Source organism: Protopterus annectens, chromosome 11.part0 (genome assembly GCF_019279795.1).
Source record: "Protopterus annectens isolate FY-2018-M chromosome 11.part0, PAN1.0, whole genome shotgun sequence".
Lineage (NCBI taxonomy): Eukaryota > Metazoa > Chordata > Ceratodontiformes > Protopteridae > Protopterus > Protopterus annectens.
Window position 1 is genome coordinate 223,568,672 of NC_056745.1, and position 26,455 is coordinate 223,595,126.

Consider the following 26,455-nt stretch of genomic DNA (forward strand, 5'->3'; position numbering starts at 1 on the left):
GTTCCAAGCTCCCTCTCCAGGATCTCCGCAGTTTCTGTGTGGTTTGCTTGGGAGCACCGTATCTGGATACAGAGTTCTCTGGATGCAGGGGATTTAGTACCAGGACCCTTGGTGATAGGCGTAACAAACTTGTGGTCAAAGGAATTCTCCGTACATAGGCTATTCTGATAGGCTTATCAGGGCACTCTCCTGGAGAAAGGAAAAAAGAGAAGCAAAAACTAGAGGAATCTTCAGTATTGGAGATATTCTCTCCAGCCAAGACACCTAGAGTGGCTACTCCCTCATTAGTCAAGATACTTCCTCCTAGCTTGTCCCCCCCCCCCCCACTGGGCCAGAGTTTCTTCTCCTAGGTTGTCACCATCCTGAGCCAGGATTTCATCACCTAGGTTGTCTCCTCCTCAGTGTCCGGTTCTTCCAGCACCAAGGAGGACTCTACTGCTAGGCATCAAATGATAAGCTTTTCATCTGAAAGACTTTGCTAGATTAGTCTTTTCTAGTCAACCTTCCACTGCTTCTGTTAAGTTTTATATATCTTCGAGGAGTCGTGAACAATTGGACTAGGAGCATATGATGCCTGCTTATGTCAAGGCAGAAATTCAACATGGTGTCATCCTGTCCCTGACTGTTCATACTGTGGAATATGAACTGACCCAAGTTCCTCAGTATGACATCCTCCTTTGGGCCCAATTCTGACACTGTCAGCTTTTGGGTTGGCAGCCACTGTAGTTCTGGCACTGTCGGCACAGATTGATCTTACATCTCTGAGGCCGATTAGTACCACACCGGTAACTTCACTGATTGTCAGTGCTCAAGGTTACTAGGTCCTCCGGGATCGAAGCTGAGTCTTTGGCACTGGGTTTGTAGGCACCAATGCCTTTAGGGCCCATCTCTGTGTCTGAGAGCTCAACTTTCAATTATTTGGGACAGCAGGTCTCTGGCTTAGCTTTGGTCCCACAGATTACGATGCTGATGGTAGGAACTGGTTTTACTATTTAGGTTTCAGTCTGCTTCTGTCAGTGCCATTTCCAATAAACCCAGATATTCCATTAGACTAATTGGTATACAGAAGGAGGGGTATTGCTTGAGTAAATGTATGCCTATTGCTGTGGCAGGACTTAATGTCACTCTTTAATATCAAAAATTATGAGAGCTAGGGCAGGACATTTCAGTTGCTCTCAGAAGACCAGAGGATGTATTGGACAGAACTGGGAAGATTTGGGGTTTCTTCTTCTTTATGTAGTTCTGAGGAAGCTCAACAGCCTAGTTCCCTCATGGAAGAGAAAGAGTAAGATTGATGACCTCTGTGTTACGGCCACTTCATCGAATGTCTATACCTTCAGATCTCACTATAAGCTGGATTTATAGTCCCAGTCTAGAGCTTTATTTGGTCTGGCTGTCCTCAGGAACCTCCCAAGATTTATGGTAGCTGCAGACTCTGTCCCATCTGTTCAAGAACAGATAGAAGTGACATCAGATACAAAAGTTATGTACTTAACATAATGATAGATCCATGTTGTCTGTTTCTGTTCTTTCTTAACTTCCCTTCTACTTACCCCCTTCCAGTTACTATTTTCTTTTGCTTTTGTAGTGACTGCACAGATGGTTCTAATTGCTTGGTCATATACTCTTCAAGCCATGAGTCAGGACTTATTACTGTATCTGTGATGTGTTTTCTAATCAGTTTTATTGTAGGTTATGGATAAACTTGATCTGAGGTTACTTGCAATAACCACAGGGGATTGTAGGTAAGGGGAGGTGCCTGACCATTGGATCCAAAATCTGAAATTGACTGAAGCTGGATCCTAGATGGATCCATTAGCCCATCCTTTGAGGAAAGGTGGAAGCAAACAACATGGATCTTTCATTATGGTAAGTATATGACTATCATTTTCTTCAGCATTGTTCCATAAGTAGGATGGTCACCCAGGGATGCATTCTTCAGTGATTGGCCTCTTGGTCTCACTGCACTCCATTTCCACCTGACCCGAGAAGTCTACAAAAAGCCAAGAAATTCAAAGTCAAGTTCAGTGTTCAACAAATCGACTGCCTTTCTGGCATATGGTTGATAGTACCCTGCTACCTTCCCTTTAGTAGTCTGTTATAAGCTTAGAACTCCTCCCACTGCCTGTCTGTGAGGGTGAAGATCCAGTCACCTGGCAGGACCAGGACAGCCCTTCACATGCACAGACAGAACCTTTCCAGTTTTGTTGTGCCACAGTCAGAAAAAGATCTCTTGGAATATTGCTTTGCTCAAACTGGGTGACATTAGCTACAGCGATCAGATAATAAACTTTTATTTTTTATTTCTCCCCTCTGCCTTTCCAGCAGTGCTTGAGTAAAGTGTTCAACGCAAAAAGAGCAGCACCAAAGATATCTGAAGAGAAATACAGGCAGATATCCAGATATGGACATTTTTACAGTTCAAAAAAAATAAGAAAACAAAGAGGAAAAGAGGATTAGTAATGGAGAAGTTAAAGAAATAGAAACAGAGGTTATGGATCACAACAGGATAGATCAATGGACACCCAAGTTAAGGAGGCTGCATCTAATCAATTGACATATGAAGGTATTTTGGAGCCTCCCATAGGAAACCAGTACAAAGGTTCAGTTGGAGCTATACAGCAAGGGATAGAACTGGAAACTGTCAACTCTGACAGTCAGTGTTATGGAGTGATAGGTCAGTGAGTTCCCATATGAAAGAGCAACGGATGACACAGGGTGAAACTGAAGAGTACAAGGCACAGGAAGAAGGTCTGGAATTTTCTATAGAATGCCTCAGGAAATGGAGAACAAAGACCGTACTCTCAGTTTAGAAGAAAATGATCTAAAAGAAGAGTTACTTGATTTAATAGAGATGAATAAACATATTAAGATCAGTGAAATAAATAAACTGCAGAAGGTCAATAAAACCCAAAAAGTTAGAAGGTTGATGAAACAAATGAATGTAGTAATTAGGACTGTCCATAGAGCTTCATGCAATATAACAGAAGTAAATAAGATACATTACTGTGCAGCCAAATTAATAACAGATAAAGTCCTACCACAAGAACACAGGGTAGTAAGGGAAAGGATGGTGAGAAATCAAATGTCATCATAGAAGTATCGAATAGAGAAAACTGTAAAGCAGTTAAGACAAGAAGTGTCACTGTTAGAAGAGTATAGAAGCGAGAACAGATCAACAAAAATACGCAGAAAGCTAGATGTGATAAAAGCAATGCACAGTATTATAACTGATCAGGGTTTATCATATACTGTCACAAATAATAAACTAAAAATCTCAGCACAGGCAGAAAAACTTAGACGAAACACAGATAAATATAAAGGAAAAGTACAAAATAAGCAATTTATTGATGACCCAAAGAAGTTTTATAGAGAATTGGGACATAAGGTAGAAGGAATTGAAAGACCAACAAAAAAGAAGAAATAGATACATTTTGGAGACATATTTATGAAGGTCCTGTGGAACATAACAAAAGTGCTGAATGGATAGAAGTAAAAGAAAGAAGTTCAAATGTGCAGGATATGAAATGGGATGAAGTAATAGTCAGAGAGATTGAAATAAACTTAAGAAAGCCTCTAATTGGAAAATACCCAGGATCAGATGCAGTACCTAACGTCTGGCTAAATGTCTTAACATCTTTGCACAAAGATTTAGCCATGAATAAGAACTATTTATATGCACACCCCGAACAGACACCAGCCTGGCTAACAACAGGAAAAACAATGCTCCTACTTAAGAGTGAAACTACAAGCTACCTTAATAATTATAGACCAATAATTTGCCTTCCGACATCATGTGAACTATACACTGGAATTGATGCCGACACAGTTTATAATCATTTAAAAGAAAACTCAGTTATGGCAGTTGAACAAAAGGTTAACAAAAAGAAAGTAATATGGAACAAAGGATCATTTGTTGTTAAAGTCAGAGTGGAGAATTGTAAAAAGGGGAAGAATCTAAGTATGGCATGAAGAGACTACAAAAAAGCGTTTGATAGTATCCCACATTCATGGATAAAAGAGTGCTTAAAAAATGTATAAGATGTACCCTATAATGATAAAGTAATTTACAGGGACCATGAAACAGTGCCATTAAGCCATGAAATTATTACAGGGATAAAAATCCAAAGGGGGGTATTCCAGGGTGACTCTGTCACCGCTGCTCTTTTTTGCCTTGCCCTTAACCCATTAAGCTGTCTGCTTAACCAGATTAGGCCATAGCTATAATTTGGCTCCCAGAAAGCAAGAACGTGTAAAGACTTATCTTCTCTTTGTCGAAGATTTAAAACTGCATAGCTCATCAGATGAGGAACTGAAAGCACAACTGCAAGTAGTCAAAACTTTTTCAGATGATATAAGAATGTCATTTGGTCTTGATAAATGTGCAAAAGTAACCTTTAAAGCAGGAAAGCTGCAACACCAAGAAAACATCAGTTTGGGACAAGAATGTGTTATAAAAGAAACTGAGCAAGAGGGAGTGTATAAATATTTGGGAATTGATGGAAGATCAAAAATAAAACAGGAACAAATGCAAGTAAAACTCAGTAAGGAATATTTTAGAAACTTAAATTAATCCTGAAAACAGCATTGAGATCTAGGAACAAAATTCAAGCTATAAACCAATTTGCTTCTCTTTTCCTAACTTACAGTTTTGGAGTGATTGAATGGCCCCAAAAGGTGTTGGATAGATTAGACAGGAAAACAAGAAGCATGTTTCAAATGATTTATAAAAATCGGTGCTTATCAAGATTATATATTCCCCGTTCTAAAGGAGGTATGGGCCTCCTTGAAATTGATTACATGTATAGATCTGTACTTGTGGGACTGCATACATATCTGCTGACCTCACAAGAGCCAAACATAGTGAAAGTTTTAAAACATGAGAATAAATCTAAGATGACTTATGTTGAAGTGTCAATGTTCATCGTGCTATGCTGCTGCAGTCATCACACTTGGGTTATCCTGCCGTCAGGCGGTCCCGCAGTCTGCCCGAATTCCAAAGCCTTGGTCCGGCGTCGGTTGTCGTCACTTCTTCCCTGATGTCAGAGCGGCAGGGATATAAAAGAGGCAGCCGAGGCCATTTTCTTCAGTCTTTCTTGCCGCGCGGTGCCCGAAGCAGAAGCAGTTCGCAAGTGCCGGTCGGCCAGCTCCTGAGATTTTCGAACAGAATTTCAGCCGAAGTCTTCTATAAAGCTAAGTACCCCATTGGGGAAACTTTTCTTGCCTCAGACCGATGTCAGACAAAGTTAATAATTGTATTTCTTGTGGGAAGCAAATACCTCATAAGGATTTTCATTCTTATTGTATTCCTTGCCCAGACCACGACGTTTCTGGTTGTCGGTTTTGTGCTAGGTTCAATAAACGCACTATTAAGTGTCGGGCTGAAACCGCCCAACATTATTTTGGCAGAAAATTCAACTACATTATGTCGTCGGAACCTCCGACTACCGCTGTGTTTAAAAAACGCAAGGAAAAAGACCAGCAGCCTAGACCTAGACCAGATACCGAGGTCTCGGTTAGGCCTACCGCCGGATCTTCGGTATTCAGTGAGGCGCCTACGCAGCCCCTGACTACCGCAGATTTAGAAAATACAACTACCTCTCAGTCAGAATCTACCGGGCCACTGGAGCCGATTCCTCCTCAACTCGCGGACGCCAGCCCTGGCGGTGAAACGGAGACTATGGACAGGCCTTCAGTTTCAGAAGGCGTCTTTAAACCAATGACTCTTTCCGTTAAGTCATACGCTAAGCTTCCAAAGGTTAAGAAACCGGGTCCACAGACTCCCATACAGGCCCCTATGCCTAAAAAACAGATGCTCAAAATGGCGGAAGACCTGATTACCCTTATCAGAGGTTCCCAGCCCCCTCCTGACAAAAGGCCTAGACTGGAGGAAGATTTACCTCCTTCTGACCAGGAATCCATTTCCTCAGCAGACTCTGAGGAACAGGATTACCCCTTCCCTCTCTATGAAGACTCAGATGCTGAGGAGTCTATTCCCTCTGTTTCCCCCCCTGAAGACTTCTCTTTTGGGGAAACCCTGCACACCATGAGAGAGCATTTCCACTGGGAAGGACAAGATTACTCTGACTCCAAGAAAAGACTCTGTGAGTTTCTTCTTTTGTCTCAGCATAGACCCCTAGCCATTCCTCCTGTTTTGGACATTCTGGATGATGTCTACACTGAATCCAGTCTAAATCCATATTCCTTACCTCCAGCACCACCTAAACCAGACAGATACTATTGAGTCCCTGACTCTCAAGTTTTTATATAAAAGCCCTGCTGCAGACCCAGAAAACATTTCCCAGGGTCCAAAAGGGGTTAAGGCCTCTACTGCTAAGAATCCACTACCTGCGGAAAGAAATTCCAGGGCATTAGAAAGATGGGGGAAAAAAGTGTATACCTCTGCCACTTTGGCCATGAGGGCATTAAACTGCCAATCCCACATGATTAAATACCAGCAGTACTTGCTTACTCAGTTAAAACAGAAAATGATCCCTCAAACAGAACAAATAGATTTCAAAGGGGTGCAAGATTTGTTGCATGCAGCAGAACAAGTGGGAAAACATACATTGCAGTGTGGTTTTGATTCTTTGGAGGCCTCATGTAGAGCAGCAGTCACAGGGTCTGTAATACATAGACATGCTTAGCTAAAAGAGCAGACCTTACCAGAACATGTCAAAGCAAAGTTACTGGGTGCTCCACTGCAAAAGGATACGTTATTTAGTGTCAAAGTAGAGGAAGTTTTAAAGAAGATGGAAGAAAAGGCAAAATCAATGCAAACAGTTAAAGATTTTTTACAGGTACAACCTCCTCGCTTCAGCAGAAACTGACCATCAAAAAACTTGTCCTTTCCTGCTTTAGACAGACCCCAAAGGGGCAGGTACAGACACCCTAGGGGCAGAGGCCAGGCACAGGGTACCTTCAGGCCTAGACAATGGCAAACAACAACTCAGAGGGAGAGACGACAGATCTCAACCCTTCAGAAAACAAACTCAATGACTTTCCTCTTCGCCTGCCAAGCATAATTGCCCGGGCAGCACCTCTAGGAGGAAAACTGGCTCTTTTCCCACAAAATTGGCGCATCATAACAAAGGACTAATGGGTTCTGGATATTATTACCCGAGGCTACAGATTTCATTTCCACACTTTACCACGGATGAGAGGCATGCCAAATCTGCCAACAAACCAATGGGCAGAGGCACAAAAGCAAATTTCAGCTCTCATGAACATGAAAGCAATTCAAAAGGTACCTGCAAAAGAGCAAAGTCAAGGATTTTACTCAAGACTGTTTCTAGTACCAAGAAAGAACAAAGCCTGGAGACCCATCTTAGACCTTTCAATTCTAAACACGTACCTGGACATTCCCAAATTCAAAATGCTCACACTGCAGCAGCTTCTTCCCATGCTGGGCAAGGAGTCTTGGCTGGTAACGTTGGACCTCCAAGAGGCATACCTGCATGTTCCTATCAAACAAGATTGCAGAAGATACCTCAGATTTTTGGCAGGCACAACACATTATCAATTCTCTGCATTGCCCTTTGGCTTATCTACTGTGCCCAGAGTATTTACGAAATGCCTGGCATCAGTAATTGCATACTGCAGACAGCGAGGAATACAAATTTATCCATATCTGGACGACTGCCTGATCCAAGCGGACAGCAAAGACGTCCTACTACAGCATCTGGCATTTGTGACAAAGTTGCTAAATTGCCTAGGGTACACAGTAAACAAAAAGAAGTCAAAACTAATACCCTCACAAGAAATAATTTTCCTGGGTGCCAGCTTGAATACAACGACCCAGATGGCTTACCTCACACCAGACAAGCAAAAACAACTGGCTCTGTACTTGAAAAACATGGCAACTTCTACCCAGCTCACTGCAAGAAAATTCCTGCAGGCATTGGGTACATGGCATCCTGCATTCAACTAATTGCATATGCAAGGCTGCATATGAGAAAACTACAATGGTACTTAAAAAGTGTATGGTCCCAGCACAGACACAGCCTCGAAGCAACTATAACTCTCATTCCCTGCCTTTAAAAAGAGTTTCTATGGTGGGCTCAAGCATGCCAAGCAAACAAGGGCCTTCCTTTTGTCTAACCTCCACCAAACCAAACCTTGACAACAGATTCATCAGACTACACCTGGGGTGCACACATGGCAGGACAATGCATACAGGGCAAATGGTCTGCAAACCAAAGGCAACTACACATCTATCAAAAGGAGATGCTAGCTGTAAAAAATGCACTAATAGCCTTCAAGGACCTTTTGCATCCAGGACAACTTCTAATAAGGACGGACAACACCACAGTTATGTGGTACATAAACAAACAAGGAGGGACGCACTCCTACCCACTATGCAGACAGGCAATGGACTTGTGGAACACAGCATTAACTTACCAAGTACAACTGCAAGCACAATTCCTGCCAGGAAAAGAAAACATTTTGGCAGACAAATTAAGCAGAAATTTGACAGACCCTCATGAGTGGAGACTACACCCACAAGTATTCTCAATGATAACTCAAAGGTGGGGACTGCCAGACATGCATCTGTTTGCCTCAACCAACAATTGCCAGCTACAAAAATTTTGCACAAGGACTTACCATCCCCTGGCCTGGAAAGTGGATGCCCTATCATTCAGTTGGGCAGCATTGTCAGTCTACGCCTTCCCACCTCTGCCTGTACTCACCCAGGTATTACTCAAAACCAGATCAGAGAGACCACAGATGATCCTCATTGCCCCGGACTGGCCACGTCAACACTGGTACCCACTACTACGAAACTTGACTCACAGCCCTCCATGGATCTTACCTCAATTCCCTCTGCTGTTAACCCAGCAAAACTCTCAGATCCTTCACAGTCAGCTAAGGACCTTAAATCTAGCTGCATGGAAAATACCTTAAATTATCAAACAACACTTCTCTCAAAGGATGTCCAGAATGTCATTTTGGAGGCCAGGAGGCCCATCACTAGAAAAACTTACTCAGACCAATGGAAAAGATTTTGTGTATGGAGCCAGGCCAGAAGCCTAAATCCTGGCTTCCCAAATATTCCGCACATACTCCAATATCTAACTGAGATGCTACTCAAAGGCCTTTCTTTCTCATCCATAAAGATCCATGCTTCAGCAATTTCAGCTCAATATGATACGGTTCCTCCCATTTTCTCTCATCCTTTGCTAAGGCAGTTTCTCAGAGGGGCAAAAAATATAAGACCCCCCAGAAAACCACCTACTCCAACTTGAGATCTAAATTTTGTTCTGGAAAGGTTAACACTTCCTCTTTTCGAACCAGCCTTTACAGCAGAGCTTCAATACTTGTCATGGAAGACAGCCCTGCTGCTGGCTATCACCTCAGCACGCAGAGTCTCAGAACTCCAGGCACTTATGGCAGTGGAACCTTTCATCATTTTCCATCAGGACAGAGTATCTTTACGCACCAACCCTTCTTTCATGCCAAAGGTAGTATCCAGTGTGGCTCTCAATCAGACCATACACTTGCCCACCTTTTATCCAAACCCACAGAATAAAGGAGAAAGACTCCTTCACTCTTTAGACATTCACAGACAGTTACGTTACTATTTGGACAGGACAAAGGCCTTCAGAAAATCTGACCAACTCCTTGTATCCTATGCATCAGACTCAGAAGGAAAGGCTATTTCAAAACAGACCATCTCCAAATGGATAGCACATTGCATCCGCTTTTGCTACTCACACCATGGGAAAGCAGTGCCTGCTAGTATTAGGTCTCACTTTACCAGGGCTACAGCAACCTCAGCAGCCTTCCTCTGAGGAGTTCCAACAAAGGACATTCTGGAGGCAGCTACCTGGAGTTCAGTGCACACCTTCACCAAGCATTACCACCTTCCTCTGTACTCAAAAACCAGAGCTGGTTTTGCCACTGCAGTTCTGCAGGGCATCTTAGCTGCACCTAACCCAGTTTAGCTCCTACCACCCAACCATAGCTTTGGGACTCTACCCAAGTGTGATGACTGCAGCAGCATAGCACGATGAACATAGTACAGTTTTGTACCTACCATAAATGTAGATGTTCGAGTGGTTATGCTGCTGCAGTCCAGGTTACCCTCCCTCCATCCCCTCTTCCTAACAAGGCTTTTCTTATACCTGCATGTACTTCTACCTTTGGGATGCATGTCTATATGGTGTATTTGCTTACAACTGGTACCATTGTTTGCACTAAGGTATGTTTTGCAAGCTTCTTATTTTGCCTTCTTAGTTTGGGGCACCTGACATCTAGGGCAAGAAAAACTGAAGAAAATGGCGTTGGCTGCCTCTTTTATACCCCTGCCGCTCTGACGTCAGGGAAGAAGCGACGACAACCGACGCCGGACCAAGGCTTTGGAATTCAGGACGACTGCAGGATTGCCTGACGGCAGGATAACCCAAGTGTGATGACTGCAGCAGCATAACCACTCGAACATCTACATTTATGGTAGGTACAAAACTGTACTTTCCCTGCTAATGCTCCTGTTCCTTGCTGTTGCCTGTTACTTCTAACATAATGTGCTTCATTTCAGTTCTGTGAATTTTAGATGCCAAATAAATGTTCCCAGACTCACCAGTTTTTCCTTCAGTTTCCTTTTACTAGAATGCATTTCCTCTGTTCATCCACCTGCTGCTTCTCTACATCAGTGGCAACCCTGTCTTTAACAAAATGATCACTCTCCTCTTTCTTCTTTCCACTGCACTTGCATAATACCCCTTGCTCACTACTCAAGTGCGTTTCCTGCAACATTATTACCCCAACCTTCACACTGTCTTATGTACTCCAGTACTCATTGCTGTTTTTGCCTATCCATGAGTTCATTAACATTCCACAACAAAGTGCCTGGTGCCATTTTTTTCTTTTTATTGTCTTTTTGAACTCCTTACACAGTTTCCTTTGATATTTTACATTCACAGTTTCCCATTCCCTTCTGTTGGGAAGTGTACCCTGTGTAACTGCACCTTCCTCCTCCTCCTCCTTTAATAGCAGCAAATAACAGCACTTGTTTATAGTATTTCTGTGTGCCAAAACCCAAGCTGTACACATAAAATCCCCCTGCCAGATTGTCTCTGCATCTTCTTTCTCGCACAGAGCCTTAGCTATATCTTGGTGCTAATGCTTGTCTGCTCTACTAATCCTTTCTCCAACTCACTCTCTTTGTGGTCACACAGTATTATTGTTTTTTTCCCTAGTATATCTGTTTATATTTATTGCATTAAGATGTGCTTATAGACAAGTGTATTTTCTAGCCCACCATATGGAGCCTTGATGCCTGTTTACTTACTGCCAGTTGTCCTGTACTTTTATTTCTTGTTTCTTATCCTGTCCTCAATGCCACCATTTTTCTCACTTTTAATTTCCCCTACTGCTGCTGCTTTGTCTTCAGTTATGCTGCTTCTTGCCTTCCCTACTCGATACCTTGTTCCTACCTTCTCTTGACTTTCTGTTACTTTTATTACTGCTTTTCTGTCTTCCCACTCCTTACCTTTCTCTATCCTTGTGGCCATCCTTCTATATTCCCCTCCTTTTTCCCTCACAGGGTTCCTGTCTTGATATAGTCTTCTTGCATTATTTTCTTACGCCTGGCAGACTCGCTCAACACTTATTGTGATTTTTCTCTATCTGTACTAAATGGTGGATTCCATGTCACTGTCCAGTAATCACTATCTTTACCATGTCACTGTATTTCCTCTAATACCCTGCCTCTTGAGTCTTACCCCCTCTCCTCTGTTTGTCTAATATTGTCCTTTAATCTAGTTCCACACGATCTGTGTGTCCACTTCATGTTATAATAACTGCTCGTTTAATCAGTCCTTACACTAATGCTATAGTTTTAGATGGAAAATGTCCCTCTCCTCTGATCATCATGGCTTCTATTCTTTAAAACACCCCCACTTTGTTCCTTTAATCTTTTGTAAAATAGTTTTCTTTATCCTGTTTCCAGTTACACATCATTCTTACCTTGCACAGGTTCAAGTCCATACAACCAGAAACAGTTTATAGTTGGGCTAGAATATTGACCACATATTATTATTATTAATGTTCTCAGTACTAGTCATTTTTTGTCATCTTTCCACTAAGATCGTAGCATTGTTTTTTTACATTTAGTTCAAATTCTACTCACAGTTGTACTAATGAAACAACGTAAAGGGTCCCCAAAAAAGTAAATCATATAATACATATTAACTTTTCTGCATGCTTCTTATGTGCTTCCTTTCTTCCCATCTTTAATCCTCTTCTGGGTTCTCTTCTTTCTTCCATTTCCTGTGGATCTGCTTATATATAGTCTTGCATTTTGTTAGTGATAGTTGCCATCTCCCTTTGTCTTGCATTTTTTTACATAAGATATGGAAAGGTTTGATCAGCCATTGCTGTGTGCTTTCCCTAAATGAGTAGATTTCCATCCTGTAGCACCTTACTCCATCTCCTGCTGTTTATCTTGCAGAAAACATTTTCAGTATCACTCACCACTGTTTCAGGATCCATGTAGGACTTTGATCCTGTTAGGTAAAAAATCTTGAGAAGTACTTTGCATGATAGCTTTGTACCTTAGGTCTATGCTCTGACACAGTCTGATATGGGGCACAAATGCATTCCTTCTCTGCCTTTTATTTAGCAAATAGTCCAGATCAACAAATACTCTCTCTTCTCCTACCTTTGTCACTTTTAATTTCACCCATTGCTCACTAAGTAACAGTTACTCAACTGATAGGTTTGTGCTTTAATTACAACAGGTCTCAGAAAATGAAATCTTGGCACCACAGACGTGAGGGTCCTGTGCACTGTATCCAGCATTATTTTCTCTTGTGGTATTTCTGTTCATGTACTGTTCATGTACTGATCTGAGCCACCATAAATGTTTTGCAGTCACTTCCCTCCACTCCTCTGGGATATTTATAAATTGAAGATTCTCATACCATTCTCTGTGCACAATCAACATAATTTTCTCTCTTATTTCCTCCTAGATTGCCGCCTTCTCTTCTCATTGCATTGTGTGATCTCCTGTCTTCCTTGCTGCCTGTTTCATCTGAGTGCTTTTGTTAAGACATTTTCAATTTCTTCCATTCTCATGTCTGTCGTTTTGACATAGTTTGGCAACATCTCACTTATTTTCAGGACTTGACTATACACTTTGTTTTTTTCTTGCAGCTCTGTCATCATGGCAGTCTCCTCCTGTATCACTACCTGGTGATTGCTAGACCCTTTTTCACCATTGTACTGTGCCAGTGCTATCAAGCATCTAGATTCTGTGGTACTTAAAAGTATATTTTAGTACTTGCTTTCCCCTTCCCTGGTCATAAAGGCTAGTCTTCCCACTCTCGTACATGATTCCTGCTATTAGATGAGAGGGTAATCTGATGCTAAATTCTCTTTTTTGATCAACTTGAGGAGAATGAAATAACTGCAGCTGCTCAGCTCTGCACCATACTGGAAGTTTTGTTTCTTCTTTGTTCTGGCTATATTTTCTCTGATCCAGTTCAGTTCTGTACTTTAGTCCAGCTTTGAAGTCTGTCAGTGAAACACTATATTCATTTCAGTTCACAAGTTGCCTTGCAGTCCCAAATATATCCACAATAAAGCTAATTTTTATTCCGTGAGAAAATCCACAGTTAGTCTTCTGGTGCTCAGTGAGTAAGTACACGTCTTTCAGTGTTTCTCCTGTTATTTCAGCAGCTTCTTCTATCTGTGATTCACCAAAAGTCTCCTCTCTTGCCCTGAAAATCTCTGTTCTTCAGTCTTGCCCTGAAAATCTGTATCTTTAATTTTGTGCTCTTGGTCTCCCTGAAACCTCCAACTAGGAGGAGATTGTCTAGGTGTGTAATTTAATGTACATTGTCCTGCAACACAGCAGGACGAGTCTCTACAGTTTGGCATTGACAAACAAAATCTGTAGCAAGTTTAAGCACTCTTACCACAGTGGCTGATGCTAGTTGGTATATAATCAACACATTTCTTTTAATCAAAGGAGGGGGTGACTTTTGTGCTCTCTTTAGGAAAATCTCTTGGAAATGTAAAATACTGCCTCATTTAACCAGCTAGTAGCCTTTTGTTTTGCAGATCAGTTTAATGCTTTGTAGGTTAATTCATTTATGTACAGACCACATTGAATAGCATGCACTTGTATCTATGTTCATTTGCAAAAATGCATCTGTATTGCTTTGAAATAAACTATTGTGCATAAAAATTATATAATTTCTTTCTTAGTACAGTAGAAATAGCCCCTTTACCAGACAAGAGTACCTATTAGTTTATAACAGTACACATGCATCTACTTTCTTTTGCATGCCAACAAGATGTTTTCATCTCATTTGCTGCGCTATTTTGATGTCTTTATTTTCTTAGAACCTATCATTGCTTTTGTCCTGTTTGTATCCATCAATCTTGAAGTGTGGCCTGCAGACACACGGTGAACTGACCCACCAATTTGTTGTGTCAAACTTAACTTCACTGTTTACTGAAATTAAATTCACAGAGCCATTGACAGAAATTATTGCCACCATTTACTTGCTGCTGAAAGCACACCCAGGAGAATGTTTATTAGAAACAGGAGTCTAGCAGCATCAAATATAGCTTTTGAAATGATACCCTAAAAGTATAAGAAGGAGGTGGGCATGATCTCCTTATAAAATCATGCGAGTAAATAATTCTTCCTTTCCCTTTGGCTTTTTCTCTGTCATGTGTCTAGGAATGAGAGATAGTGACTGCATACTGTCAATTTCAGCAGGTTACATTTCTTGACAGTGTCTTGCAGCTTATTTTTTGCTGATGCTAAAAGCTGAAGCAGTCAACTTTGTGCTGCTAAGTTCAGAAATATATGTTATTCACTTTTAATTTTCATATGTAAGCTAGTACCTTCCTGACTAGAATAATAATTGGAATGCATTCTATTTTTTAACCATCAGAACTGCAATCTGACAATTACATTTTGAGAGCAACAGTTGAAAGAAATAAAGATATCCTTGCAGAAAAAGAACGCGAGTTAGTTCGTAAAATCCAAGCAGCAAAGGAGGAAGACTTTCAGAAAATAGCAGCACTACAGGATGAAAAGTAAGTGATTTATTATATTTGCAAAACTTTCTGCCTATGCTAGATGACATCTGATTCTGATTGCTGGGTTCATTTTAAAATATCTGCACATACTACAATAAATCTTAAAGCTACTGCTTAGCTCCATATCTTAATAGTCAAAAATAGACAGTCTTTTAACCTTTGAGTTTTTTTGTTACAGTTGCAGTTTTATATACACAGAGTACACAAAGTGTAGGAAGGTAGGACACTTTTTCATATTGTTTGTTCCTGAGGTGGGGGAGGGGTACATCCCCCCCCCCCCCCCCACCCCATAGTTTTTATCATCCCTTACTTGTTGGCAGAGTTTCATGCAAAAAATGCCATTTCTCATCCTTGCAGTTCCAGGGTAGAGTGAAACACTCTTCCATAACCTTCTGATCTTACTCTCTGCAATGTCCAGGCATTTGGGATTGTGCTCTTCTGTGAAGACCTCTCTCTCCCTTCACCTGAGATCGTAGCTGCTGCAGCAGTCCCGAATCAAGGGAGACTGATGATGCCTTGGAAGTGGTCAAGAAATATTCTACTATGGGACACTTACAATTTAATTTGAAAGATAATTCTTCCTTTGGGCTGAGAAATGCATCCTCATCAGTCTGCGAGGTTTCAGGTTTGTTTGTCAGATTACAGGTATCACTTTGACTTGTGCTTCGGTTTTTTCATCATTATAGTCCAAGGATCACCCTCATCGTTCCTTGATTTAGTGAACAATTAAATATTAAATAATTTTTAAGGGGATAACTTTTACATTGTAATGAGTCCATTGTAACAAGGGGACCTAATGATCACCATGTTACTGCATCTTTCCTTTTCAATGGTTGTTTTGGTGGACTCTAGTTTGTATCCTGGAAGAGACTGTTTCTTATAGCCATTCTCTCGGTGGATTTCCATGCCTCAGGTACCTTTGTGTAAACTTCCTTATGTAGTTGTTCACAGTGACTGGGTGTTCATTAGGAAGAGTACACATTTACCAAAACACAAAGAAGTCATTGTCCAAAATAGGAGCCGAATGCTCCAGCACGCTTGGAACCAAAAGTATTAGACACCAAGAGCACCAAGAAAATGTTAACACCAGAAAGTTTATTAGCCGCTTAAAACTCCCAAAAATTGTTTGGAGTTTTAAGTGGCTAATAAACTTTCCGGTGTTTGGTAACATTTTCGTGGTGCTCTTACCTCTTGGTGTGTAATACTTTTGGTTCTAAGAATACACATTTCCTACCCAGAGTAATAGCTCACCTATTGTTCAGTTGGTCTGATCACTTCCTTTTTTTTTCTCCTCTTCTACGTCTCTTACTGGAATACGGCAGATTGGATAATTTTCTCCTTACTCAAGTGTCCAGTTCTACTTGCAGTTTTTCAGTAGGTCCTCTAGCATAAGAACACAGATCATCTGTCTCTTGTCTTTGCCCTGGTTCACATGTTTTTGTGTTGACTAAGCCCTGACTTAGGTGGTTTGCCCACTACCTAGATTTTTTTCTTTAACTAAAGAGCTGGCAAGTCTCTGCTTAATTCTGTGAAAGAAAACACTTTGTTTAAACATTAAAAATAACAGCATAAAAACAGGCAGAACTCCCATTCTAACTTTTAATAAAATACTGCCACTGGTGTGTCTGCTTTTTGTCTTATAGCGAAGTTCCAAAAAGGCAAAAAGTACATTTTATCTGGGCAGCGGTTAATTCTGCTCCAGTGTTTACCTTAGGGGTCTGTCTAATGCAGTATTGTGCTACTGCCTTTTCATCGTAGGTGCATACCTTCACTAATCACTATAGTCTTGACTTCTACTCCATAAGTTGGGCATCCTTCAGAAGACCTGTGCTTCATCGTCTTTTTTTATCCCTGAAATTCTTTCTGCTGCCTTTTGGTCTCATTCCACTTCATCTGAGGTAAATTTTTGGAATGCTGTTTGGCATTTTTCCCTTTTTCCACACTGCAAAATCTTTTTGAAAAAAGATGTAACAGGTAATCTAATAAGAAGAGTTCCACTTTTTGTAACCAAATAGGGTTTGCACTGCAGGTGTCAGGACTGATTGGACTTTCTCAAGATGCCTGGAACACTATACTTTCCCATCATACATCTGTCTCCTCATACTCATCAGTTCTATTTTTACAACACTTCATACTTGATTACAGGGAAAATGGCTCTAAGCTGCCTGTTTTTCTTTTTAAGTTGTATTTGTGTGTGTGTGTGTGTGTGTGTGTGTGTGTGTGTGTGTGTAGACACACACACACACACACACACACACACACACACTACATTTTTTTTATGTTCTTCATATTGATCATTGCTGCAGTAGCCTAAGCTATATGGGTTATAGCCTGCACAGGATATAACAGCTGACCAACTTCCAGAGCTTTAGGATACTTTCCATGTGCCCAAATCGTAATTCAGCTTAAGCTGAGCTGACTAAAAATAGCAAATTTAGGTGCCAAGTCTTCAGTGCTTTGGCTCAACAGTCAGCTGACAATGTTCTGTTGCTGGGCAGATAGGTTCCCTTTGGGGAGAAACCTTCCAAGTTACTTTTAAAGTTTTTTCCCCTGAAAACTACTACTTTCAATCTAAGGAAAAGTATTTGTATTGACGGTCTCTTGACTTTTATGTACTGTTAAACGAGAGCACATTTTTTTATTTTTGTGGTAAGAAGTACTTTTTCTGTAGAGAATCTATGTTTGTTTTTACTTTTTCAATCCAGATAAAGTGTTTAAAGTGCTTCTCCTTCTGCATAGTTTTTTATAAAAGTCACTTTTTTACTACTTTCCTGTTTTACTGACTATTACTGCTAAGCTTCCCTGGGAGACGAGCATCTTTTTCGCCTTGACCATGGAACCAAGTAGTGGTTCCTTGGTCTAACCCTCTTTCAACCACAAAAAGAAAAAGATAACTAAGCAGACTTTGTTATTTCAGTAAGCTGGGAAATTTACCTCGGCCCCAGGTGGATGACTGTGTGTGGCTAAAGCTGGTACCTCAGAGCACTCATCTTTTTCTTTAGCTCCATCTGGTGTCATCTATACAGCTACCATAGACCAGGGGTTAATGTTGGAGTCCTTTCACTGGGCAAGGGAAAGCCACTCTTCGTGATCATGTGAGAAACCTAAATGTAGTGCCCATCTGGAGAAGATGTTGCTGGCCTGTTTGCCCTAACTTTCCTGTGAAAAAGAAAAAGGAAGCTACACACTTCTCTTGCGTCAGTCTTTCTGGACAAGGGTAATTTATTATGCTTTGCTCAGGGTCTTGTGTAGACTGTTGACCCTTCTTATAAGGTGGTTTATAGTAAATGAAATAGGAATTCCTCCATCCCCGAAGAGGTTCAAGACGTGGAATCTGTAGGGGAATGTGAAGCAGCAGATGCATTTTTTCCTCCTCAGGTTTCTGGTTTAAATTAAGAGTATGGCATCTGAATCACCCTGAGAGTGGTTCAAATTTTCTGAGACTGTTTCAGAATGAGCCAATGTTTTCAGTGAGAGAACACTGAGGTCTCTCATTCTCTCAGAAAATTCTATGATAGCTCACTCTACAGGCATCTTCCATCAGAGCAAAATTATGTAACAAACAAGCTGAGCATGACAAAGTCAGACTGCCATGAACTGAAACTGAATTGGGGGTGTTCAGAGATTAGATTCATCTATGGGGAATTCCTTATATAGACCTTTTTACCTCTTTAAACAATCAACTGAAACAAAATCTGTTCCAGGACTCCATGCATATGAAGGCTTGGAAGATGTTTGTTTTTTTTTCCTTTGATAGCAATGTTCCTATATAATTTCCTACCTCTTCCATTGATATCTAGGGTACTTCTGAAGATTTAGAAGCAATCACCAAAGATCATTGTGGTAACTCCCTTTAGCCCAGGCAACAGTGATTCTCCCTTTATTGTTTTTTTGAATTAGCCAGGGGTAATTATCACAAACTTCCACACAAATTGTATTGACTTGCACAATGTTTTTATTTATTTGCAGTTTGTTAACCGGGAAAGTCTACTGGGCCTTACTGAGCCCATTTTCAATGGAGGCTTGGGGAGAAAAGCTCCACAGTACAGTCAACAACAAAATCAGACAAATTAGATTACAATCTTCAAATATAGTTAACAACACAGTAGCAACTTAGTAGTCAGACAAATTACAGAGGCAGGTTTCCATAATGCAATACCACTAATAGACAAAATAAGATAAATTAGAAACAAGGTTAGTAATTCAGTAGTCAGATCAATGGCAGTGGCAGATTTCCAGAATATTTAGACATACTTATTACCTGAAGAAACAATAGGGAGCATGATAAGGAGAGGATGGAACATTAGAGTGAGGTTCTCAAGGAGATTGCGTGCAAGAGCTGTTCCAGAGGGAGGAAAGGTATGTGTGTAGAGAGATTTTAAAGTTGACAGGATTTTGTGTAGTTCTGATAGCTACTGGGAGAGCATTCCAAGTTTTGGCTATGGAGTAAGAGAAGAGAAGCTGGCCTGAAGTCCTATTTGGCTTGTGTACTACAAGTAGTTGCTGGTTCTCAGATCTAAGGGACCAGATGGGGAGGTAGAAGGAGAAGATAGAACTTAGGTTGGGGCAATCAGAGGGTTTGAAGATAAATTTGTGAGCAGTAGTAATTTGTAAGTAGATGAGGTAGTTTGGAAGTTCTAGCCATTTTAGGGAGTGAAGAGTAGTACAGTGATGGGTGCTGTTTTTGGAATTTGTTGCGAATTTTGCAATCATCTTATACCATGTTTCAAGCTTGGCTTTTAGGGTGGCTTGAAGGTTGGTAATCATGGGGGTGCCATACATTACAGAAGGGAGTAAGTAGGTGGAGGCAAGGGTTTGTCTGGCAGAGGTGCTGAGGTATTGGTGCTGCCTATAGAGCATACCAAGTTTCTGGTGAGTTTTTTTGAATGTTTTGTTACAGGGGATATCAAATTTTAGTTCATCTGTAGATACTCCTAGAAGTTTTGTGTGGTTGAAAATGTCCAGGATTCAGTGGCAGAGAAGGTTGTTTGAGTTTTGAATTGTAGTACTGAAAGTGTGAGCTGAACAGACGATGGATGAATCATCTGCATATTGAATGAGGGTACCATTGGTGATAGACTTGTGAAAGTTATTAATGAATATATTGAACAAGAGGGGACCGAGTATGGAGCCTTGAGGAACTCCAGTTGGGGTGTTGAGATAAGAAGAGATTGAGTTCTGCAACAAGAACAGGGATGATCTGATGTTGTCCTTTTCATTCTTCCTCATCTCATGGGTATGGATCCAGTCCTCTGATCCAACTCAGCTATATACGCCAGACTTCAGATCCAACTCTTGATCTTCTCCCTTTACCCATAACGCCTTAGTTCATCCCCATTACCTCAGATCTCGCTTGCCATCATGCACAGATGCAGGTTCTTCTCTCGAGTGAAATTTTACTGGCTGCTGTTAGTTATTTCTTTACTACTCTCTCTTTCTCTAGAAATTTTTCTTATAGTAATTTTTCTTTCAGTCCTTATCCTCCCTCTTAGCTTTTCCGCAGGATTTTAGAAATTTCTGCTACTATTTTTGGATAGTACTTCTTTCATACCATAGTTGGTAGAACTTTTACCCTTTAGTACAGGTATATTGGTAATTCCTCACTTTTCTTTTCTGTAAAAAAATGATGTATTATTTCTTTTGATAGTGTGTTTTTTCCTGTACTTTCTATCGTACAGTTTACTGTGCTGATTGTTTGTTATATACTACCTTTTAATGACTACCATGTCAGGTAAACCAACAGGTTTCAAGAAATGCACTTCTTGTGGGTATAAAATTCCGAATTCGGATGCACACAAAGAGTGCATTTACTGCCTCGGAGCCAGCCACTTGGATACTAGTTGCACTATATGTTCTTCTTTTAATCCTGGCTGACTGACACAATGAGTTGATACTGAAAGGTCTTCTACGTGCTACTTCCACTCTATCTTCTGAGACTCCAACCCCTGCGAAAGTTGCTAGGTCTGCTCCATCGGAGCACAGAAATTGCTTCCCGCTAAAATCCCACAGGACTTCATCTTAGCCATCTAATAAAAATAGAAAAATCTCAGATTCAACATTGTCAGATCCAAAGATATATGATCTTTGGATCTGAAAACCTCTGATCTAAAATGCTCAGACCTGGTAGTCATATCGGGCAGTCCAACGGTGCCTCCCTCAGATCCTAGGTCCTTGAAGGCATACACTAGAGTATGTGATTAAACCTATTTTTCCTACTCTGTGATCTCCACTGTTACAAACCCTTGAAAAGCATTCAAGACTACAATCCACTACATCCCTCCAGGTCCTCCAGACGTTTATCAGTAGCAGATGTGGATAGAATGATGCAAAAATTTCTCAGAGTTCAAATACTGATAGGGTTCATACCTGCTCTGTTCCCTATCAGATCCTTGAGCCTTCCTATGACGTCCCACACTATTCTTTCTCTTTCTTCGATTTGTCCAGTTGTTTTTGGAGTCCCAGGATCCAACAGGTCTGGAGACGGATCCGAAGAAGATTTCTTTTTCAACTCCGACAGTATTCCTGACTAGTTCTGCTCTGATGCCCTCGGATGAGAATGGGTCCCAGAGCCGAAGTGTCAATATCCGATCTGCGGGGCTGGGATCAACTCCGATGTTGTCAGATCCATCTCTCCCCCTCAGAGGCTTGGCCCTGGACAGTTTGGGTCCAGTTCCATCCTCGAGGCACAGATCCAAGAGCAGTCGTGATTGTGATTTGCCTGTGCTGGGAGAATCAGTTCTGGTTCAGGTGATCATGGCTTCCATCTGCCTTTGAAATTGTGGAAAGGGCTTTTTTTTCTCTCTGTCTAGAGAACCACCTTCTCATTTGAATCCAGAACCTATTCCCTGTTTGGTTCCAAGCTCTGAGTCAACCAGGTCTACTCCACAGGGACAGCCAGTTCCAACAAATTTCCAAACATTTCCTATAGAAGAACTTCCCCTCTCTTCAAATACCTCCCCTGAACATTCCACAGAGGAGATCCATCAAAAGAGAACATGCAAGAGGAGGCACGTAGACTCCCCGCTGGAGTCTGTCTCATGCAGGATACCAGTTTTGATGGAGAAGGATCCCTCAGATCACCACCGGATGATATCTCCTTTGGAGACTATAAGATCCACAGACAAAAGGATGGTTGGTCTTTCAAAAACCCCTCTCCAGAAGAATCAGTATTTTTGGAGTCTGTTGGTTCTGTCCCATCTATGTCTTCAGTTACCCCCCCCCCCCCCAGGGGGATGAGCTCATTGATTTAGTTTCTTGCTGGGCTTGGAAGAAGTCTGATACTGTTGAACCTATCCTGAAGAGACCTGACAAATTTCTAGCTCTTTTTAAAGACAGACCTGCTGGAGCAAAGGAGTCCTGGTAGATGCTAATGTGGTGGCTGCAGCCACTAAGAAAGAGCTAGATCATCAATACTCTTGTGTCCATCTGCCAAACAGAGAGTCTGGGCCATTGGATAGATTCATAAAGCAAGTCTTTGCCTCAGCGACCTTCTCTCTCAGATCTCTTAATTACCTGGTAGACTTCACTAGGCTTCAGATTAGTTTGATTTCAAAAGAACATCCTCTAAACTGGCCTCTCTGATGTCCATCTCAAACACTTTGAGATTAATTTCTCACACCACTGAAGGCGTCTCATGAGAGGTTGGTTCAGGCATTGCCATAAGAAGACATGCCTGGATGTGGCTATGCAACTTTGAGGAGCCCTTTAAAACATCCTTCATCAGTACCCCCTTCAATGGCACATCCTTATTTGGACCATCAGTAAAAGAGACAATTACCCACAGCAAACAAGAAGGGAAGATGCTGTCTGCTGTGAGGATCCAGTTTATTATCTCTCTCAACAAACGTTTTCCAGGAATAAGAGAGGTGGGAAGAAGATATGGTTCCATAAATGTCAGGGTTCTTTCCAAAATCTGTGTGGGGGCAATTCCTCCAGAGGCAAAGGGGGAAGTTCTAATGGGAGACGTCACCCTAGAGGCAGAGGAGGCCTGTAGAACCAGGGTTTCTGGGATTCCTTTCCTGATGGACCCTTCCAGCACTCCGGCAGTCGGGGGATGTTTATGATGCTTGGACAAACATAACTGAAGATTCCTGTGTGTTACAAATCATATCCAGAGATTATTCCATTCCATTTTTCCAAATTCCTTTTTGCAAAAGGAAGAAACTTTCTGACATTCCACCCAGTCAGAGGAAAGCGGCTGCACAAGAAATTCAAACGTTGCTAGACAAAAGAGTCATCCAAAAAGTCCCTCCAGACCAGATAGGATTCATAACTTACTCATGCTTCTTTTTAGTGCCCAAAAGGATAGGGGACCTCAGACAAATTTTGGATCTCAGTATTTTAAAGCAGTATATAAAGAAGTCAAAGTTCTGAATGGTCACAGTTCGGTCCATTCTGCCATTTCTTCACAAGGACAATTGGATGTGCTCCATAGCTCTTCAGGATGCATACTGTCACATCAAAATAGACCGGCAATCCAGAAGACATTTACGCTTTCGGGCTGGGAGCCAGTCATTACCAATTCAGAGCCCTGGCCTTTGGATTTACCACAGCCCCCAGGGTGTTTACCAAATGCTTGACAGTGGTGGCTGCTCATCTGAGACTCAAAGGATTCTCACTGTTTCCATATCTGGATGACTGGCTCCTTATTGCCCCTTCCAAACATTTCCTACAACAATCCAGAGACTATTTGCTCCAGATTTGTCAGTTACTGGGAATAACAATAAATTATGCTAAATCCAACTTGACACCGGTTCAGAGCCTGGAGTTCATTGATACACATCTGATTATAACAGCACAGATATCATCGGTACCACTTCATCGTATATCCACCCTTAAGAATCAGGTTCATCTACTGATCTCCCATCCAGCTCTCCCAGCCAGATCAGTTCTTCAAGCTCTAGGATCCATGGCAGCAGTCATTGTATTGCTTCCCTTGGCACAATTTTTTGTGTGTCCTTCAATGGACTGTAGCTGTTCAATGGTCGATTCTTTGACTGCCCCTATGTTTTCCAGTCAAACGTACTCCAATTTGCAAATGACACATCTACTGATGGATCCAGTCGGATGACATTCATTTAGGCCAAGCTTTTGTTTTACCATCCCCGATGGTCACAGTGACTACAGACATCTCCCAACTGGGGTGGGGGGTGGCATTTCCTGCGTAGTACGGTCCAAGCCATATGGTCCCCCCAAGTCACCAATCTGCATATCAGTGTACTAGAGATGAGAGCAGTCCTACTAGCGTTGCAGGCCTTTCAAGATGCTCTTCTTCTAGTGACTAACTTCAGACCTACAACAATTATGTGGTCTGGTGCATCAACAAACAAAGAGGAAGCTGATCTTATCCCCCCTGCAGACAGGACATGAGAGTGTGGGAATGGGCAATGTCCTCAGACAGCTTTCTAGTTGCAACACACATACCAGTGAAAACCAACATATTAGTGGGTAGGTTAAGCATATCCATTCTGATGCCTCATGAGTGGTCTCAGTCTGTGGCAGAAAGGATTTTCCATCATTGGGACAACCTTGCTGTGACCTCTTTGTGACTGCCCACAAAAACAAATACAACAGGTACTTTGCTTTTATCCCCCTCATGGGGAGTCACCGAGAGATGCTCTATTCCATGTTTGGCCCTACCTGTGCTTATCCCCCTTTTCCTTTGATTCCCAAATGTCTGCAGAAAGTAAGTTGGCTGAAGAGCTCAGTCATCCTCAGTGCTCCCTTCTGGCCTCAACAGGTTTTTTCCCCTTTCTATGGTCTCATCTTAGTTATCCTCCATAGATACTGAAGATATCTCCGGATCTCCTCTCATACTCGTCAGGAATCCAACATCCAGGCCCTCTAACTGCATGGTTTCTACACTTCCAGTAATGGCTAGACAGCCCAGTCTTTCTTCCCCTGTACATACCATCATTTTGTCTTTTCAAAAAGACTATTAAGAAAGTTTATAAGAGCAAGTGGAAATTTTCTCTTTGGACCTTAAAAAAATGAGCTTGATCCCTTTTTTGCTCCGGTTTCTGCAGTACTTGAATTTTTGGCAATTCTTTTTAAAGGAGGATGTTCTGCAGATTCTTGTTAGGGAAGAGATTCCCACTACGTTAATTGAATGTCAGCAAGGGTCTAAACCTCCTGTGATATTTAGGGATGATGTTCCTTTGAAAAAGAAGCAGAAAACAAAACATATTTCCCCTATTCCTAAGGATCATCAATGTGAATGGCAGGATTTTACACAGGGGTTGTTTAATGCCCTCATGGCCTTGAAGCCACCCCAGGGAGCTTCTGTTCCTGCCCCCCCCCCCGGTTATCTACTCTTCTTAAGAGGCATAAGGAGCAGGACCATTCTGATGAGGAAGTGGAGTCTAGAGAAAAGTCTTTGGCTTATTCCTCTCATTCCTTCTCCATTAGACTATGTTTCTGAGAAGAACGACTCAATTAGTCCAGATTCTCCATTTGAATAACTTTCTTTTGGGGATGCTGTCTCTCATATGATGGAATTTTTTAAATAGGACTGTACCCAGGTTTCTGGCATCCAGAAGAGGCATTATGAACTTATCAAAATGGAGTCTCATAAGCCTTCTGCTATCCCTCCTGTCCTTGCTGCCTTGTTAGGCACATTTTCAGCAGAATTTTTCAGGCTCCTAATTCCCAGCCCCTAAAAAACTGATTTATAAGGTACCCGAGGATTGTAAATTTCCTTACAAATATCCTTCAGTTCATCCTTCTGTTGTCTCTGTTTCTTCTGATAAACCCTCCAAACTGTTGACTTCTACTAAATTACTTTCTTCTGACAAGGACAGTTGGGCCATGGAAAGGTTGGGCAAAAAGGTGTACGCTGCTGCTACCCCAGTCTTTTGGGCTATTAACTACCAGACCCATATGACTAGGTATGTTTTAGCTCTTCTCTCTCAGGCTTGTCAGGTTATTTCTGACCTCCCTGATTCTGAGGGGAAGGTTCCAGCCCTCTTTTAGTTGGGCTTCTCTTCTCAAGTGGCTTGTCATTTTATTAAATGTGGTTATGATGTAGCTGATGCTTCTTCTAGAACTGCTACATTTGGTTGTGTTAAGATGTTATTCTTGGCTTTGCCTCCAACCTTTGCCTGATGATAGTAATGCTAAATTGATGGATGCTCCTCTTGACAATAAAAATCTCTGGTTCTAAGGCTGGTTTAGTTCTAGATGTTCTCAGTAACTACAGGCCTGTCTTAAACATTCCATTTGTTGGTAAAGTTCTTGAGAATATATTTTATGTATAGTTTATTTTCAGTTGAGTGGTTCTAACAGTAGTGATCCACTCCAGCCTTGGTGTTTGTTGTTTTAACAAGAGGCAAGCCGTAAATCTGGCTTCTTAATAATTGAACAAGGAAGCAGCTTCCTGGCCTGTTGAGAACAAATTGTA

At 41.5% G+C, this 26,455-nt stretch overlaps 1 protein-coding gene across 3 annotated transcripts in view; it reads left to right on the forward strand.

Moving 5' to 3' along the window:
* LOC122815283 (centrosomal protein of 83 kDa-like) overlaps positions 1–26,455 on the forward strand; it is a 1,332,042-nt gene that overhangs the window by 289,241 nt on the left and 1,016,346 nt on the right. For all 3 annotated transcript variants that reach the window (XM_044087644.1, XM_044087646.1, XM_044087645.1), the window contains exon 6: positions 14,910–15,054. In XM_044087644.1, the coding sequence (XP_043943579.1) occupies positions 14,910–15,054 (145 nt within the window). The remainder of the gene's footprint in view (positions 1–14,909; positions 15,055–26,455) is intronic.